General features: G+C 33.0%; 2 protein-coding genes across 2 annotated transcripts; both read left to right on the top strand.

Annotated features, from left to right (window-relative positions):
- Nucleotides 1-1,339: 1,339 nt before the first annotated feature.
- On the top strand, nucleotides 1,340-3,790 carry LOC112324910 (probable flavin-containing monooxygenase 1). The gene is made up of 5 exons (XM_024589553.2): nucleotides 1,340-1,972; nucleotides 2,069-2,306; nucleotides 2,513-2,688; nucleotides 2,784-3,142; nucleotides 3,272-3,790. The coding sequence occupies exons 1-5, from the start codon at nucleotides 1,535-1,537 to the stop codon at nucleotides 3,621-3,623; spliced, it is 1,563 nt and encodes a 520-aa protein (XP_024445321.2). The 5' UTR covers nucleotides 1,340-1,534; the 3' UTR covers nucleotides 3,624-3,790.
- Nucleotides 3,791-11,664: 7,874 nt separating this feature from the next.
- LOC112324936 (uncharacterized) lies at nucleotides 11,665-13,389 on the top strand. Its single transcript, XM_024589633.2, has 5 exons — nucleotides 11,665-11,985; nucleotides 12,088-12,137; nucleotides 12,229-12,313; nucleotides 12,733-12,797; nucleotides 12,938-13,389. Exons 1-5 carry the CDS (start codon nucleotides 11,925-11,927, stop codon nucleotides 13,142-13,144), a joined length of 468 nt encoding a protein of 155 aa, XP_024445401.1. The 5' UTR covers nucleotides 11,665-11,924; the 3' UTR covers nucleotides 13,145-13,389.
- Nucleotides 13,390-18,430: the final 5,041 nt, after the last annotated feature.

The raw sequence follows: 18,430 nt of genomic DNA, 5'->3' as shown, positions 1-18,430 counted from the left end.
ATTTTAGTTTAAGTGGACCTCTCAAATAATTATATTATCATTAGTGATACTTTTTTTTTTTAATCGTCTATCAAAACATCCAAACAATAAACATGGTTGATTTAATTTTATATCTGTTACATGAAACAAGTTGATTTAATAATTTGTTGGAAGCAGAGAAAGCTCTTGCTGCGTGGTTCAATTGTGAATGACATGAACCTTTTAGTAAATATTTTATCACTAATCTAAACTTAGTTAGCAATTAAGGCTGATAATCTAGCATATTGGGATGGATTTATCTACCAAATTCCAACAAAAAAGAGCCAAGACTTCTGTGTTTGATCCTGTAAACACTAAGCAAAGGCCGATGCTATTGATGCCATCTTGGCCTTGCCGTCTCAAGTTTTGTGCTGATTTATTGCTTGAAAGCAGCAACAACAATATATATATATATAGGCCAATAAATGGCAATGCTTCTAGAAGACCATTAAGAAAAAGATTGATTTTTCTAATGCAATCATCAAATCCCATGTTGTATGTGATCACAAATTTTCATGATGTTGTAATCATTTGTATAAAATTCTTGCATGAAAGCACCGTTTCATTCAATCATTGTATCATATGAGGAAAAAAAATGAAAAAATGACTTAATCTTAAAATTATTCCAGTCTAATAGGACAATCCAAACTTGATTTAGGTTATGTTAATGAAAAAAAATTTTCTTTTTACCAAAATAATATTGATTTAGATATTTTTTAATAAATAAAAAAATTAAAATTTAAATTGATTTATTTACTTATGAATCAACATGTTTAACTCGAAACCTTAGTAGAATGGAAATTTTTTTGTATATTTTATATATAAAAAAATTTGTATATGATAGAGAATATTATAAAAAAAAAATCAAGCAATTAAATTTTATAATTTGAAGTAATCAAATTATACATACTATCATTCTATAAGCTAACTGGTTATTAAAAGTTACCCCAAAGAAACTAGATAGAATGATAAAAGGTAAATTCTTTTAAATATTGATTTTATAATATAAACTTAAAAACTCGAAAGATAGATTACCGCGCGTGCGAAAATTAAGTTCTTATTTTCAAAAATCCAGAAATCAGAATGGTTGGAAATGGCAGGATAGTCCAGTCCATTTTCTTGTTTGGGCCACCTACCTGACCCAATACTTAACTATGGGCTGCTTAGAAACTGCCCACATCCATACCGACAACCTCCGACTACATGCCTTACACTCAGAAACAAAGTAGTGTGAGCTTAGTGTCTTATTTGAAGAAATGATGGTGTCTTGTTTGAAGACATGAAGGTGTCGATCATCCACTTCTGACCCCCCACAAGCCCAGCCAATCAAGATGGTGGCCGTTTGAGCTGAGAGATATTATATGAAGGTCGACATTATTTGGATAAGGTGACCGACCTATCCATAGAAGCACAAAAGAACGCACTGTTAGATGATTTTCCTGAAGACCGTTTGATGGCTTCTTAGACATAACTAGTATTTAATGCCCTGACCCTAAACGGATCTCAGAGTGGACTAATGGAGAAACGAGTGGTAATCATCGGATCAGGAGTAAGTGGCCTTCTTGCCTGTAAGAACACACTCAAAATCGGACTCAACCCGATTGTGTTTGAAGCTGAAGAACGAATTGGTGGAGTTTGGTCACATACTCTAGAGTCAACCAGACTCCAAAACAGCAAAGAAATTTACCAGTTTTCTGATTTTCCGTGGCCTTCCTCGATAAAAAACACGTATCCCACTCACAATCAAGTGATGGAGTATCTGGAATCTTATGCACAGCATTTCAATATCTTTGCATGCATCAAGTTCAATTCCAAGGTCATTGGTATAGAGTATTTTGGAGAGTCTAACGAAGAGATGGATTCATGGGCTCTTTGGAGTGGGACAGGCAAGCCCTTTGGCTCCAAAGGGAAATGGCATGTTAAAGTTCAAGACACAAAAAATTGCAGCATACAAGTATGTTTATTTTTTGAAAGATTCTATATCCACTGTTGTGGCTATTTCTTTTATACATATATAAATATTAAATCACTGGTGAATTATGTTGGTCAGGTGTATCATGCTGAATTTGTAGTTCTTTGCATTGGACAATTCAGTGGCCTTCCAAATATTCCAGAGTTCCTTCCAAATCAAGGACCTGAAGTGTTCAAGGGCAAGGTGATGCATTCAGAAGACTTCTCAGCCCTAGACAATTCAACTGCTTCAGAATTGATCAGAACAAAGAGAATTACAGTAGTTGGTTCTCATAAATCTGCAGTTGACATAGCAGCAGAATGTGCCAACGCAAATGGTAAGAAAACATTCTGTCAAGCAAATATTCCTACTTTTAAGTCTTTTATCAGATTATCAAAAAGACTTTTACTTTAATGAGCAATAAAGTCTGTGATGTTCAAAACATCCTCTGGATTTAGTTAAATGAGTGAATAGAATGTTTCATAGAATTCTGCTTAGTTGTCATTCGAAGTTCAAACAGCCTTATTATAATCTATCATTCAGGAGTTATGTACCCTTGCACAATGATTCAAAGGAATGCCCACTGGTTTTTTCCCCGTGACAATTTGAGTGGACTTCTGCTTGCTTTCCTGTGCTACAATCGATTCTCGGAATTGTTAGTCTATAAACCTGGTGAAACATTTCTATTAAGTTTTCTGGCCACCTTACTTGCACCCTTGGTAACTTCTATTTCACTCTCGCAATTGCCTTTGTCCATGAATGTTATATATGTGTGATTTGCTCTGAATTATGATGCCAATATCTTGCTTTTCAGAGATGGGGAATTTCAAAATTCATTGAGATCTACCTTAGATGGAATATTCCTCTGAAGAAGTATGGAATGTTACCAAAATCCAGCTTTCTTGAAGATATATCTTCCTGTCAGATTGCGATGCTGCCTGACAAATTCTATGACAGAGTTGAAGAAGGAAGCATCATTATCAAGAATTCACAAAGCTTAAGCTTCTTCCCAGAAGGTCTAATTATAAATGGAGAAAATCGTCCATTTGAAACTGATCTTGTGATTTTTGCTACAGGATTCAAGGGTGATGAAAAACTGAAAAACATTTTTGAGTCTCCAGTTTTCCAAAACTACATAATTGGGTCACCTACCACTACAGTTTCCCTCTACAGGTCTGCTAACTTCGTATTTCTTGTCATGTTTCTTTCTGTATGTCCTTTAAAGTGATCAATGAATACAAACATCCAGCTTGATATTGCATGGTTAACATTAATATGACACCTTCTTTGTCATTTCTGCAGACAAATAATTCATCCTCGAATTCCTCAATTGGCTATAATAGGATACAGTGAGAATTTCTCAAGTTTGGGTTACTCTGAAATCGAAAGTGTATGGCTATCACATTTCCTCGATGGCAACCTTGAATTGCCAAGTATAAGAGACATGGAAGAGGAAGCAAACATGTGGGCAGATCACATCAAACAAGTTACAGGCCGCTACTTCAGGAGAGCTTGTATTAGTAACTTTAACATATATTACAATGACCAGCTTTGCAAAGACATGGGATATAATCCTAGAAGAAAGAAAGGACTTTTAGCAGACTTGTTTATACCATATACACCAACAGATTATTCAGGTCTCACCAGCAAGTGAGGTTTCCCGAACTTTGAGAAAGCTCCATCACGAGTTAAAAACCATGTAATTGCATGTATATGCTTGCTCCCGCAAGCTGTGAAAGGCAGAAAATAATTTATGGCAAAGGGATACCTTGGGTTTTAGTGGTTTTAAAATTCCAGTTTATATCTACTTCGCTGCCTAAATTTTATATATTGGTATTGAACATTAAAAAAAACTAAAAGTGCTAAATGAATGCGTGTACTGTGGACTGGGTAATTTCATTATGAATTTTAATAGTGTAGTAATAATTATGTACTTCAACCTGTTGGATGTCTCTGTGGTTTGTGGAAGGTGTTTTGGTATTTTTAACGGGCGCATGTTTTCCACCCATTCTCCCATCAGTTTCTTCTTTTAATTACATAGAAGAGAAAACAAGTACAAAACAGAGAGAGGAAGGAGAAAAAAAGAAGGCAGATCAGAGAGAAAAATCTACGCGGAGAGGGTGATGTTGTTCTAAAGCAAACTGACAGATGCAGGGGGAACGGAGGCGTCAGGCAAAAAAACGGGATCCATGATGGATAAAAAAAGGTTTCAGAGGGAGGAGAGAGGATAGGCACATAATCAATGATCCACATTTCTCCGATCTCTACTATATTTGTTTCTTTTTCATTGCCACAACTCTCACTATCTCTAATTTGTTTTTTTGCAGAACACTGAGACAAAAACAAAAACACCACAGATTTGGTCTGGTTGTAGTCATTTTTTTTGTTTTTTTTTTTTTTAAAGGAGAGAGCCCCATTAAAGATTAAGATTTGTTGATTCTAGATCTATCCCGCATTGCTTCTTTTCGTTTCTTTTTAATTATTCAATTTTGGATCTTGGTTTTTTTGTGCTTGAAAATTTGTATTTTCTTAGCATTATGGAATAATGCTAACTTCAAGGTTTACTCTATTGAATATCATGCGCATTGGATTGCTATCATTGTTATTTTTGAGACTTGATGCTACTTATCCTTGGTTACCTGTCTTGATGTACTGGCGAGCTGGAGAGCTGGAGAGCTGGCTCGTTATGCAGCAATGCTAGTCCTTCATCAGATAACAGATAATGGATGAGACTGCATATTATTTAAGGAGCTAATAGAGCATGATTGAAAGGCAGAACTTTTAAATTTTCTGCTGGCAGGTAAATATGAAATCAGGAATTGTTTTTAATCCTGAGGCACTGAAATTGTTTGCAATGAAGAAAGTTAATTTTCGATGTGTACTCTTGGTTGCAGGCTTGCAACAGCATATTAATGTTCCAAAACCTAGACTGAAGACCAGTGACATGGCCAGGATGCTTGGATTTGGGATAGGAAATGAACTTTTTGACTCGATTGATCAGCACTCATCGGCTTCATAAGCATTGAAAAACTTTGTTCCATAGGTTGTTCATCCAAGATTTCAGACGAAGTTCAGAGGGCTTAAAGTTCCCCTTGTGATGACCAGTTGGTGTCACTTCACACCTTAAAAGACCTGCAATCCAAAGCAAGAAATCAACAGAGTCCGAGGGGGATATATTTTAAGAACTTAAAAGTAATATATATGGGAATGCTCTTAATTTTCTTTTATTATATCTTAATGAAAGAATGCTAGTACGTACGTCAAAGGTGTTTTATAAATATGGAGTCAGTTTATAAAATGATTTTTTTTTCTAGCAATTCATGTTATAGTAAAATTTTATAAGGAGTGATATTAACATATTTATAGCAAAAATCTGGGATTAATCGCTAAAAAATTAGGAAATGGAAGAATTAATTTAAATTAATTTTCAGTTAAAAATAAATATTAATTTAAAACATGGTACAAAATGGCCAAAAAATAATTTGTATCAAAATTGTTTAATTTTGATTAAAATTAGAGGTTATGCTTGATTTCCATAAAAATAACTAACAATAATTATTTGCAGCTGCTGCTGCTGGGGTATAAAGAAAAAGAAAGGCCTCTTGGTTATGGGGCTTTAGCTAGGTACAGTACTCTCTACTCCTAAGCTGTCCTAAGTTCAAAATTACAAAAAAAAAAAAAAAAAAAAATAGTGATTCCTCCTCGCCATTTTCTCTTCATCAAAGTTCTGTCATGGAATCTACAGGGAATTAAGAATGTATCCAGTTTCATATATACAAGAACAATAGCCATTAAAGTTAATTAACCAATACAAATAATAATGCATTACCTGAATGATCTTTACCCATTCAGAGTTCAGACACTCGATCGAATGGAGCTTGCCTACGATCGTGTGTCACTCAAATATTAGACATTCTCCTTTCATTTTCTTGCATGATCACCTCACCCTTCTCAAAAATATGTTCTTTTAATTAAACAAGAACAACGATCACCTGGAAATTTAACAAGGGGTTGAATTATGTCAGAATTTTTTTTTTTGTTTTTTGTTAATAATGATTAATTTCATCAGGCTAGCTAGTAGGTAGGGAAAATGTCATTCAATTATGTCCAAAATTACCCCAACTGATGATTTATTCGTTACTGGGGATTGTTCCTCAGGGGCCGCTCCTGCCATTTCTTTTTATAGAATTTTGTTTTCGATATTAACATGTAGAACGAGATACTACACAGTAACCTAAGGTTTGTCATGGATTATAAAACTATTTATTTTTTACAGCACAATTTTTTTCTAGACAATTCAACACTTACTCAGTTCATGACAAAGGGTATGTATTCTATTGTCTCTGTTAATTTCTTATTACAGTGTACATCAAATACAGTCTTGTGATCTCTCACACACACGTGTATATGGCACTCCATGAACGGCATCAAGTCTATCAAATGAGTTAATTTCTATATTGTCGGTGAACTTCGCCGGACCATCCTGACCCTACTGACTTGATCGCAAGCTGCCACTGCTGGCGGGACTCTTGCCCATGTGATAATGTTAACACGAAAACATGTGAGGGTTTTAACACGTAGGTATGGGGGGGCATTGAAAGGGACGTGTGTGTTTGATCGAACAAGGCCATCATATCTATATCTCTGTGCTGTCAATGACATATAAATGGAAGATTTGTTTGCCTTGCATGCCGGCCCGCTTTGTGAGACAGGTTAACAAAAAATTCAACATCTACGACTAACTGAGTTTTGTTTACTTGCGTCTGAGAAGATGGGTTCCTACTCTTGCTTGACGATCTTGTTCATGTTATAAAGGATGTGGGGACATTATTATGCTCATTTGTTTCATTCATGTCGTCATGGAATTCTCTTCCAATAACGAGTACAAAACCTAGGTAGAGAGAAGTGATGGGGCAATCGGGTGAAGAACATCTCTACATATGAATTTTCTTCTAATAAGGACTAAGGAGGCTTAATGGGGATAGTGAATGGAGGATGGTCTTTCCACAAAACTCTACATTTTCAACCATCAGTCCCTGGTTGAGACTTACCTAATAGCAAAACCCTAATCTTATCTCTTAGGAGATAAAAGTCTTTCGTGCATGGTTCCTAGAGAACTGTTGACATTCGTCCAAATAAAGTACTCTACTAATTACCTTTAGCTTTAGTCAAATTAAACCTCTTAGCTAAAATTTTGGATTGAAAAATTAGTTGTAAAATTAATATAACTTTAGCTTTAGTACTCAAATAAAGTACTCTCCTAATTACCTGATAAAAAAAATATAACTTTTAATTAACATTAAAAAAATAAAGTACTCTGCACATTTACTACTTCACCAGCATGTTCTTAATTTGCATCGAGGTTAAGGTATCAAATGTAACAACTCCTCTTCATTTTCCGAGAGCTAGGACAACTCAAGTTATAAAGGGATCTTCAGCAGTTTTTGACACAAGGGACCCGAAGTTCATAGATATGCAAACACATTCAAGGATAACACTCAACAATTTGTAATTGATCGATAGTTTCCTTTGGTACATTATTATATCCTTTGATCAAGTATCATGAGCCATATATAGAGTCGTAATATATATATATATATATATATATATATATATATATATAGAGCTGCTCTCTCAATGGATCCCACGTAGCTAAAAGGCATGTTTATTAATGTAGTTGCCCTAGCTAGTTCAAACAATATATTATTGAAGCTATAAAATAACAAGAAGTTGGAATTATTTAGGGACTCCAAAGTGGAAAGAAATTCCCAACCAATTGAAGGATGATCCATCCTGTGAAGATGCATTGTTCGGTTAAAACCAGACATGATATCATAAAGCATGTATCCACAGTAAAATGGAGTGCCCTTTTGATAAGTGCTCCAACCTGTTCCAATGCGTCCGAGAAACAAGTGATGTCTCCTGGTCGGCCGATCGTTAATCTCTTGCTTACTTTTTGGTATCTTTAGTTTATTCCAACTATAAAAAATTATGTCCACTGATCCCTTGTAATTAGGACCAATCACCTTGTTCTAGACTAAGACAAAAAAATGTGTGTTAAATTATTTAGCAACGCCTCTTTTTTTCCCAAATCAAATGCATATTTTAATTGATAGATATACCCCTCTTTGAAATAAATATCATGAGTTTCGACTAATTTGAATCAAAAAGAATATTTCACATTATGCTTTAATTTATAATACTAAGAAGAATATTTTGATATAGAAATTTCTCAATATGAATAACGTTGGTGATGAAATTACATGAAAAAAGGGTAATTATATCTATGAGAGCACAAAAAAAAAAAAGACTTCAGTCCGGTCCCTAGCTAGCTTCTAAAACTTAAACATTATTCTTTGTAAGTATATATATATTTTTTAATTTTTAACAAGTGATCAAAAAACATAAAACCTAAAAGAGTAACAATTGTATAGGTTTCAAAAAAACTGATGGCTAAAGTCCAATTCATTAATTAAAACCTAAAAAACATGAAGATATATAGTTCATCTTTTAAAAATTCATGGTTTCAGTTGCAAAAACCCCAAGTATCCATATAAAGAAAACTCTTTTTCGCTCTTCAAATATCCAAAGAATATCGATTGAACTCGTACTAATTAATAATATAATTAAATTAGAAGTTCTAAAAGAATATTCCCAATGTGATATCACTAAAATGGAGTCCATATTCTATAGTAATTAGAATTTGGATGCTTCTACTATTTTATGGAAGGAATAATGTATTTAATTTGTGTTTGAGTGAAATTAATGCTTAGTACATTATTTGTATCATTAACAATATATAGTAGTTAATTACAAAGTGCTACCGTATTATTGTTTGTATTAGATGGTAATCAATGATAATTTAAATATTTAACTTAGCGCCTACCAATATCTGCTAATTTCCACTACACAATAAAATAGAGAAACTATAGCTGGCAAGCGATAGATCTTGTCTTCCATGAGCATATATATATATATATTAGCACTAGCTAGAAAGCCAAGGATGATTACCTGTTAAGTTGAGTAGGATTCTTACAAGACAAAAACTAACAACCTGAAAACATGTTGCAGATATTGGACTGATTGTCGATTCTAAATAAAATCTCAAAATTCTCTTTGTTTCCTTCCTGAATCCCACGATAGCAGCTATCACTCCAAAATTACATGCATCATATTTTAAACACAAAATAATTACATGCATCATTTTTTTCTTTGTTTTACAATGACCATGTGGAAACCTTTCCATGAAATGGCGAATACGTGCATTAGTGACTAAACAAATCTATGGAGGGCTATCTTTGTAGATATTCTGCGGGAGAGTGTTATTGAAACATATATATATCATGCTAAAGAAATACAAATATATAAAATAATATAAAAGATTGATAATCAACCACCAACCAGAAACACTAAAAATATATGTATTGGATGGAAAGAAGAAGATTGGTTAGTAAAATTAGGAAAATCTATTGGTAAATTTTTTCCCAAACAAATTTCCAATCAAAAAATCGGTTGCTAATTGTCTTACGCAAATTTTTAAATAGTAAATCCAGGCTAACTTGACAGGTTGATTTAAGACTCAATTAACCCGAGATGTTGATTAGTCCAAGTTGTAAAAACAATAGAAAAAAAAACTTTAATTAATCCGGCTATCAACTCGTTAACTCTTAGTTTTTTGGATTAATCCATGACCCGATTCTTGTTCCAGATCAGGTTTTAAAACTGTAACAGTTGATAACATTATTCTATGTGAGATGCATGGTTGGTAATAGTTCTACTCAGACACACATTCTTTAATTTAATAATTTTTTGGTATTCTTTTACAAATTTTAGGGGTCAAATTTTTCACACGGTATTTTTATTCTACTTTTGATGTGTTTTAATTTGAAAATCAAACAATATAATAAAATTAGGATTGTTAAAATCAATTGATATAGTATTAATGCATTTAAACACCCTCCAAATTCCATACTTTAAAAAACAATAGAGTATTTATTATAATTGAATGGGGAATATTTGAGTCGACCCAATGTTCTACCAACCTGGAATTTAGGTTGGATCAATTTTTTTTAAACCAGTTTGAACATTGTCTTTGTTAAATTCAAGTAACCTTAGGGGGTTAATTTATGATTCAGTTGATCTGACTAAAATCAAATGAGATCTAGTTGGATCAACTTTAAAAATTATTTTTTAATTTTTATTTAAAATAATATTGTTTAGTTTAAAAAATTCATGGAAGCAATATTATTTTGAGATTGAACCATCAACCTAATGATTCAAATTCTTAATCAAAACCACAACTATAACAATACTTTCTCACCTGTAATAAAATAGATTCTACGAGCATGATAGGCCATATTTTCATGTAGGTAGAGGAGTAATATTCCTAGAATACCTAGATTCATAACATATAAACATTAATTATAAATTGATGGAATTTTGAATTTGAGTTTTTCTTAGAACACTCAAATTTATTTATTTATTTTCATAGAAAAAGGATGGACATATCATATGTCACATAACCCGTATTTGGTGGAGAGGAGAAACGTCTCAGTTATAGCCCGTAAACGTAATAAATGAAAATAGACTCAACTCTGAGGGGTGTAACTCAACTAGTCAGGCTTTGAGTTTATTTTTTAGAGATTACTAGTTCGAGTGCCACAAATTCAAGGTTACTAGAGGCTTACCTGATTATTAATTTCATGACTTCAAGGAATTAGTCGAGATGTGTGTAAACTGACCCGGATATTCACGGTTAAAAAAAAAATATATACCCACGGTAGTAGCATGGGGCACAGTAGCCCTTAAGATGTTTTCTTCTTGTTCAAAGCATGAATGAACGTAATAAAAAATTAATCCTACCTGCTACTATGAGCGTGTTTGGCAGTGTGGTTGCGGGTGCTTTTCAAATAACTTTTCGTGCCAAAATGTATGTCAATGATGTTTTTTTATTTTTTAAAAATTATTTTTGACATCAGCACATCAAAACGATCCAAAACGTACAAATCATATTAAATTTTAATAAAAAAAAATAATTTAAATTTTTTGAAAACACAGTCGTAGCCGCGTTCCCAAACGTTCTCTATATAGCGCTAGCAAACCATTTAGTTGAGATGTAAAACACAACGAGACAAATATTACTCATGTAATGGGATGTTAGCATGCATTTGGGAAGATCAACTTGTGCTCAATGAGACAAAACTGGCAGAGAATTCTCAAGATCCTCATTACCGTAAAAGAGCAGGGCATGTCCGGAAATGTACAAAAAAGAAGTCTAGCTGTGCTAGTTCACCTAATTTTTCAACTAGGGAAAATTCTAAAAGTTAATTTCTCTTTTGAACACTCTTTTTTGCAATATCACGATCTTATAGAACATAACCAAGCACATGATTTAATATAAAGTTTTGAATTTTGATGTCTAAAAAGTAAACACAATGTATTAAATGATTGACCAATCAATTTGATTATTTCCATAATTAAATCTATTCTTAATCGAAACATAAATACGAATGCATCAAAATTATAATTTTAGATTTATTTATTTAATTATGCAAGAAAATTATATGACGTTAAACTAAGGCCCACAAAGCTTCACTTTTTCCTTGTTGAATTAAGATAGCTGGTTGCCCTAATGAATCAATGATTAGTCGTTTCCTTTGACAAGTGGCTGCACTTTACACTAGAAATTAAGACAAAGGAAAAACAAAAGACAGTGGCAGAAAAATCCGGCCCCCTTCTTATGAAAGTTCCTGCTGGAGAGCTTCCCTGTGGGTCCAAAAACCTTGCACATTTATACATCTAACCTGTGGCCCTCTTCCGATGTTATCATTCATTCACAATATCCACAGAACACTACAGTTCCAAATTAATTCTGTATCTTCTTCAACACCTGGCCTTAGACGAAGTTTTAAAATACCGATACCCATTTCCTACTTGTTTACAATCTCTTCTCCAGATGAGGCCCTCTTTAGTAGTTTCTCTTCTGCTTTTGTCCTTTCTCCTCCAGGAGGCTCAAGGTATACATAAATATGCTGAAAACATCAATCATTTAAAGCTGTAAAGAGTTGTTTTTGCGTTGCATGTCATTAGGTCTTAACAACTGCTGATATTTTCTGTAGGGATTCGTTTGGAAAAAGGATTCATGCAAGTTAGAGCTCAGAAAGTCCAGGTGGGTTGTTCAGTTTCTTGATGCTTAGTTTACACATATCGTGATGCATTCAAGTGAATACTGTTCTGATGGGAAAGTGATTGATGTGCAGGGGGACAAGAGTTCTTTAAAAGAAAGAAGTGCTAATGGTGGTGTACTTGGCGAAGCAATTCTCTGCAAAGAAGAGCATTGTATAGGTACCATTACCAGTACGGAAAAAAGAGTTTCTAAATCAGCGTCGAAGAACTCTTCACATCACTGGTTACCAAGCATCCATGAAGATTACTACGGTCCTAGGAATCACAAACCTAAACACCATTAGTTTCTCTAGCTAGAATGCCTGACTTTTATTTATTTTAGAAGTCTCTGATGCTGGGTTTTAGAAGATTCAAACCCTTGATCGTATACTATTAGTACTCTAAAAAGGAAATTTGTCCCCAAGAAATTGATTGTCAAACTTTTCATCTTCACCGATTAAACTAGCTTCGATCATTAAATGGGGTCTTGTCCTTAATGTTTTGAGTGGAAGCTTCACATGAACAACGAGCAATGAAAATGTTGACCACACCTCATCCAATCATATATCCTAAATCATTTTCTATATATATTCTTGCAGGAATGGGTAGGAAACTTATTGCTGTGACAACCTCTACTTCTAGCACTACTATCACCACCTCTAAGGTTGGTTATTATGTAAATGTTATATAGTTTCAATAACTACCTTAGAAACAATACATACATACATACATATGTGTATGTATGTATGTATATAAGACCTCCTACCTTTTCTTCTTACCTTCTCTATATATATGATTGTGAAGAATGAGAAGAACGAAGGAAATAAAGCTGGCTCCATATCCAAGCGGAGATCAAGTAAAGAAGAAATAGTGGGAGAACGTGAAAAACTATTGGTAAATTCTTGGCGGAATTCTGACCATAAAGTCAACGAGGATCACTATGAGGAAATTATGGACTTAACTCAAATGGACTATTCTCCAGCGAGGAGAAAATCTCCAATACACAATTAAGTGCAGTAGGTACAAATTAATAACGAGAGAGGGAGAGATAATTAAGTTTTTCAAGATATAATAAAGTGAATATAAGTTAAACAGCATCACAGGAATGCTGCAGCTTTTTAGGGCTAGCTACGAATGATTTTGTACATATGATATCATATTTTATTGATATTATAATTATTCTTGTACTGTGATTTTGATGATTATCGAATCATCATGAGTATTTTGTGGAAGCTGACTAGATTTTGTAACTGCGGAAGTTATTCTTTATATCATTGCATATCTCTCTCTCTCTCTCTCTCTCTCTCTCTCTCTTCTCTCTCTCTCTCTCTCTCTCTCTCTCTATATATATATATATATATATATATATATATATAGAATAAAAATTTCTTCAAATATAACTATATAATATAAATATATAATTAATTCAAGTTAAGTTTCAACGAGTTTTTAATTGTGTTTCACGCTCTATCTTATCATTACAGTGAAATATTAACCCTTCAAAGTATTAACTCTCTATTAGGTTGAATCTTAAAAGTAAAAATCACATGTTCACGGAATCCGCTTAAGATATAAATATGATGTTAGAAAATCAAAATAGAATTAATAGAAATATATTATAATAAAAATTTATTTTGAGACACCAACACTAGTAGAATGAAATCGAATAACGTATATGAAGTCAATTAATCTTTGATAAACCAGATTAAATTTGTTCAAGAACAAAAAAGAAAAAGAAATTCTCTTAGACATATGACACTGGCATTAATTTTATTAAATCCTAGACTATTATTGAAAAAAAAGATTTGCACTGGTTGAGCCGAAAGACCAATCAATGAGAAGTTCTAAAAGGAAATAATAGCAAAATATTTCTACCAAGTAAATAACCATGTAATTCAACACCCCCCCCCCCCCCCCAAACCCAAAAAAAAATAAAAATCAAAATGTATTTGGAGGCGTGTGCTAGCTAGGTCGATAGCAAAGGTCTCCTAAGTCCTATCACTCCAATTTAGTGACCACAGATTATTGAAGCAAAATATAGGCATCAGGAACGAAACGGCCTATGTGTATAAGGAAGTAGGTGTGAATATACTACAGAGGAAGCAACTGTGGTTTGCTCAATGAAGTTGGTGTTCTTCATTTATGTTACCAGGACCTGGATGTTTGTTTTCTTTCTTTCAAAAGGGATTTTGGGTCGGTCCAAAATGTTTCACTTATTGAATGCAAAAGGTAGTGTGCCGAGAGCTGTAATTGGTGTACGTGGAAGACAAACGTATCTATCTTTGGGCTTACAATGGTGTCCGTCGAAGATTTTCTTACCTTTAATACTTTCTTTGTGAGACATCTTGGCGAAAAATTCCTTTTAGTGGGCTGACAATGGAGTTGTTAGCTGCTTGTATTTCACACGCTGCGCAATTGGATTGTCATCGACAAGGCATGTTGAAAACTTGTGGAAATTCATCAAGAGTAATCTCATTTTTGTTAATTTTTTTTTAATAATAATCGAGATATCATCAAGAGTAAGCTCATGTATCTTGGCAAGACATGAGATTGATGAAGATAAATATGTCAGACAAAAGATTCATTGAAATTTCTAAATAAATAATTAAAAAATTAATTATTGGTCACTTAACACTGTAAATACAAGTCATTTGATCATTCTAAAACAACATACTTTATTCTAAAAAGGAATTAATTAGGTTGAGATTTTTTTTCAAAATAAATTTTTTTATATGGCTACTAAATTGACTATATATCAATGCCTTTGTATCATAGATGTTAATTCGGCTTGGTCCATCAAGATGAAAATCCAAGACTCAATATCTCACTTAGAATGAATTTAAAATTTAATGAATTTTAATATTGAACTAGCTAACATTTATCTAGATCTGGTTAGGTGATCAATACTAAAAAAAATTTAAAAATAAATAAAACTAATATTATTTTAAATAAAAATATAATTTTGATTGACTCGAAGATCCAATAACTAGGATTTTTTTGAGGTTAGATTTCAAGTCAAGTCTGATTAATTAATATAATTTGTATTAATACTAAAAATGTATTAATTTACTATAGATTCAATAACTACTGCTTGTCGATAAATAATACGGATAATAAATATATATCTTCATATTATAATTAAAGATACATAATCAATAACAATTCTTTCAACAATTCCATCTTTTTTTATTTATTAGCACAAAGTACGTACGTTTCCACAACATGTGATTCACTTGAGGGTTTTAGTTTTGATGAGAGGATCAGTTATCACTGCCCTGTTATTTTTCTTCAGGTTCCTGCTCTTTGTTTGACGAGTATCCATCTGCTTCGGTTACATTGATCAATGACCATTATTTTGCAGAACATGTAATTCTATTTGTACTGCTTTTATTTTCTACTCCATAAAATTTTGATCCCATTCATAAAGAAAAAAAAAAGAATCATGAAAACGCTTTGTCCCCCGTCACCATTCCAAGATATTCCTTGAATGTCTCGTTCTGAAATCATAGTTCGTGTGTGTGTGTGTGTTTCAATTCCTTTTTCTATCTTTTTGCTTGTGTCGGAATAAAAAAATCACTAATCATGCTCAAAGCTCCACTCTCTGGAATTTGCTAATGGATAGCTGATGCTCGTATACATATGCTTTTAAAACATATAATTGATTACCTCATTCATAATTTTATATTTTATTTTTGAAATGAGGTGTGTTCTTCGATGTTCGTTCTCTGATTCAATCTCCTTCTTTCTCTAACAAATCTTCTATTCCCTTACTAATTCTCCTATCCTTCCACATGACACATTGCCACATTTTGAATGTTTACAGCTCGTTATATAGACCCTTCAAGGTGTCGACGACATTGATGATATATACTCTTAATAAACTGTTTGTTATTTGTGCTGCAGATCCTGTCAACAGTAGCAGGCTTTGTTCACTGGTATCCAAGATTAATCACCCTGACGGTGGATTTACCTGTGGCTGCGGTGAGTGAAGTTTAGTTTCATTTCTAATTCTAGGATTCATAATAACCGATGTCTATGATTTAACAGTATTTATAATGCAGACATGAGACTTGATATGATGCAGTTTGATGATGATTAATATAATTACAAATTCAACATTTATATTCTAATAACATATTTCTCTTTGTCTCATCCACACTAATTTGTGACTCAACTTGTTTCTTTATCGATTGCTGTGTATCTTTTTGACAGATAATATTCGTTGACAGATCCCAGATATTGCTGGGTATGCTGTACTGTTTTTTGCTCTTCAAAACTCAAAAGAAGAGTGATCTTGCGCTGAAGTAAATAAGTAGTTCTAAAGAATTTTTCCTAAGTGGCATCACCACTGGCTGCAGGCCCTTGCAATATCATGGCAGGAATTATCTTTATTATTTCAATTTGAGTTACCTAAAAGCTGAGTAGATATTCCTAGCTAGCTAGTCATTAAGACTCTGGATCGTGCATATTTAATTACAACAGAACTTTTCAAAGTGTAATACCATGTTTTTTTGCTTTGGATATTCTATTATTAGCTCAAATTAAGTATTCTTGTCGCATACCAATATCGGCTTTCCATTTAGGCGCATGCCGAGATACGGAAACTGTCTAGCAAGCATATTGTTGTAAACCCAAGAAAAATAGTTACCAGCAGTATTGTCTTTATGTCAAACTGAAGAACCAAAAACATGTTTTCCTAATTAGTTGATTGATTGTCGATTCTTGTCAAATTTCAATTTCTTTCACCAAATGTTTAGTTTCCCTCCCAGATAGATTTCCTGATGTCACCCTAAAGTTTTTCATGTTGTAAAATCATTGCAATATTTATATTTTTTTTGTTCTAAATTTGTGTTTGGTTAGTGTTTAAGGATAATAAGAATAAATACAAGAAAAACATAAATATATTTAGTTAAAAAGATAAAAACAAAATCAAGTTTATGTTTGGTTGGTGTTTGAAGATAATAGGAATAAAAACAGGAAAAATATAACACATATTTGGTTAAAAATAAAAACAGAAATATAAAATAAATCTATCTTGAATATTTTTAAAATAAATTTAAGTCATTTAAAAAAAAAACTTAGAAACAGGTATGTTCTATCCAACTATCTTCGTTGCTTCTATCCCGAGATCCTAAACAAACTCTATCTAAGTAAACAATTTCTATGTAGGTTAATATATATAAGACAAAACATATAGATTGTTGATTTTATACTGAATTTGACACCATTATTAAGCTTTTAAACCCCGCCCACTTGAAAATAAAGGCTGATTATCTTTTCATTTTTTTTAATTGAATTAATTTAGTAGGATGCCCTAATCAATGGTTAGTCATTTCAATAATTTGAAGCGTATTTTGTGGGTCCAAGTGAGTGAGTAAAACCCCAATTATACCAGACTCTTACAAAAAATACACGTCCTGATTCAAATTCAAAACTTGCTATGTAGATTTCAAGTTCTTTACCATCACACTACCTCTCTTGAGGAACTTTTTCACTATACACTAGAAAGACAGAGGAAAAACAAAAGGTAGTGGAAGAAAAATCCCGTTTTCTATTACAGTTTCATGTTGGAGAACTACGTGCTTTGTGGCCCTAAAAACCGTGTTTATAATTAACCTACCCTCCAGCTACAGTATTTATAATCCATTCATGCACAATCTCTACAGAATACAAGTTCTAAAATTACTTAGAATTCGGCCAAACCCACATTAATCCGTAGCTTCTGTACGTACCAGACTTCAGAAATATATAGCGAACTGCTTGATCTTTTCCTTCTCTTAATTACTCTTATCTCTTCTTCTCAATGTTTTTCTGAATGAGACCTTCTTTTAGTAGTCTCTCTTCTGCTTTTTTCGTTTGTCCTTCAAGGGTCTCAAGGTATATATGCCAAAAATATCAGTCGTGTTAAGTTAAGAGACCTGATTTTGCTTTGTATGTCTTTAGGTTTGAACATGTGTTGTTGTTTTGTGTAGGGATTCGCTTGGAAAAGGATTCATGCAAGTTGGAGCTCAAAAGGTTCATGTGGGTGCTCAGTTCTTTACACACTGTATGATGCATTAAAATTAATGACTCTTTTTAGTATTTCATATCAGCTTCAGTTCTGATGGGAGTTCTTGTGATGTGCAGGCGAATAACAATACTTCTTTGAAGGAAATTAGTACTAGGGTTCTTGGACAAGAAGCCATTCTCTGCAAAGAAGGGAATTGTATAGGTACCATGAAGAAAAGATCAGTGTCCAAGAAATCTTCACATCACTGGTTACCGAGCATTCATGAAGATTACTGTGGACCCAGGCAT

The sequence above is a fragment of the Populus trichocarpa genome, chromosome 18 (genome assembly GCF_000002775.5).
Source record: "Populus trichocarpa isolate Nisqually-1 chromosome 18, P.trichocarpa_v4.1, whole genome shotgun sequence".
Taxonomy (NCBI): domain Eukaryota; kingdom Viridiplantae; phylum Streptophyta; class Magnoliopsida; order Malpighiales; family Salicaceae; genus Populus; species Populus trichocarpa.
The sequence above is the reverse complement of the archived record's forward strand: the minus strand, read 5'-3'. Positions and strand labels throughout refer to the sequence as shown.

Excerpts from the sequence above, each read along its gene's own strand:
- LOC112324910 (XM_024589553.2), top strand. The coding sequence starts at position 1,535 with ATGGAGAAACGAGTGGTAATCATCGGATCAGGAGTAAGTGGCCTTCTT. Across the intron at positions 1,973-2,068 it reads CAAAAAATTGCAGCATACAA|GTGTATCATGCTGAATTTGT; the intron begins GTATGTTTATTT and ends TATGTTGGTCAG. Across the intron at positions 2,307-2,512 it reads AGAATGTGCCAACGCAAATG|GAGTTATGTACCCTTGCACA; the intron begins GTAAGAAAACAT and ends TCTATCATTCAG.
- LOC112324936 (XM_024589633.2), top strand. The coding sequence starts at position 11,925 with ATGAGGCCCTCTTTAGTAGTTTCTCTTCTGCTTTTGTCCTTTCTCCTC. Across the intron at positions 11,986-12,087 it reads TCTCCTCCAGGAGGCTCAAG|GGATTCGTTTGGAAAAAGGA; the intron begins GTATACATAAAT and ends TATTTTCTGTAG. Across the intron at positions 12,314-12,732 it reads CAAAGAAGAGCATTGTATAG|GAATGGGTAGGAAACTTATT; the intron begins GTACCATTACCA and ends ATATTCTTGCAG.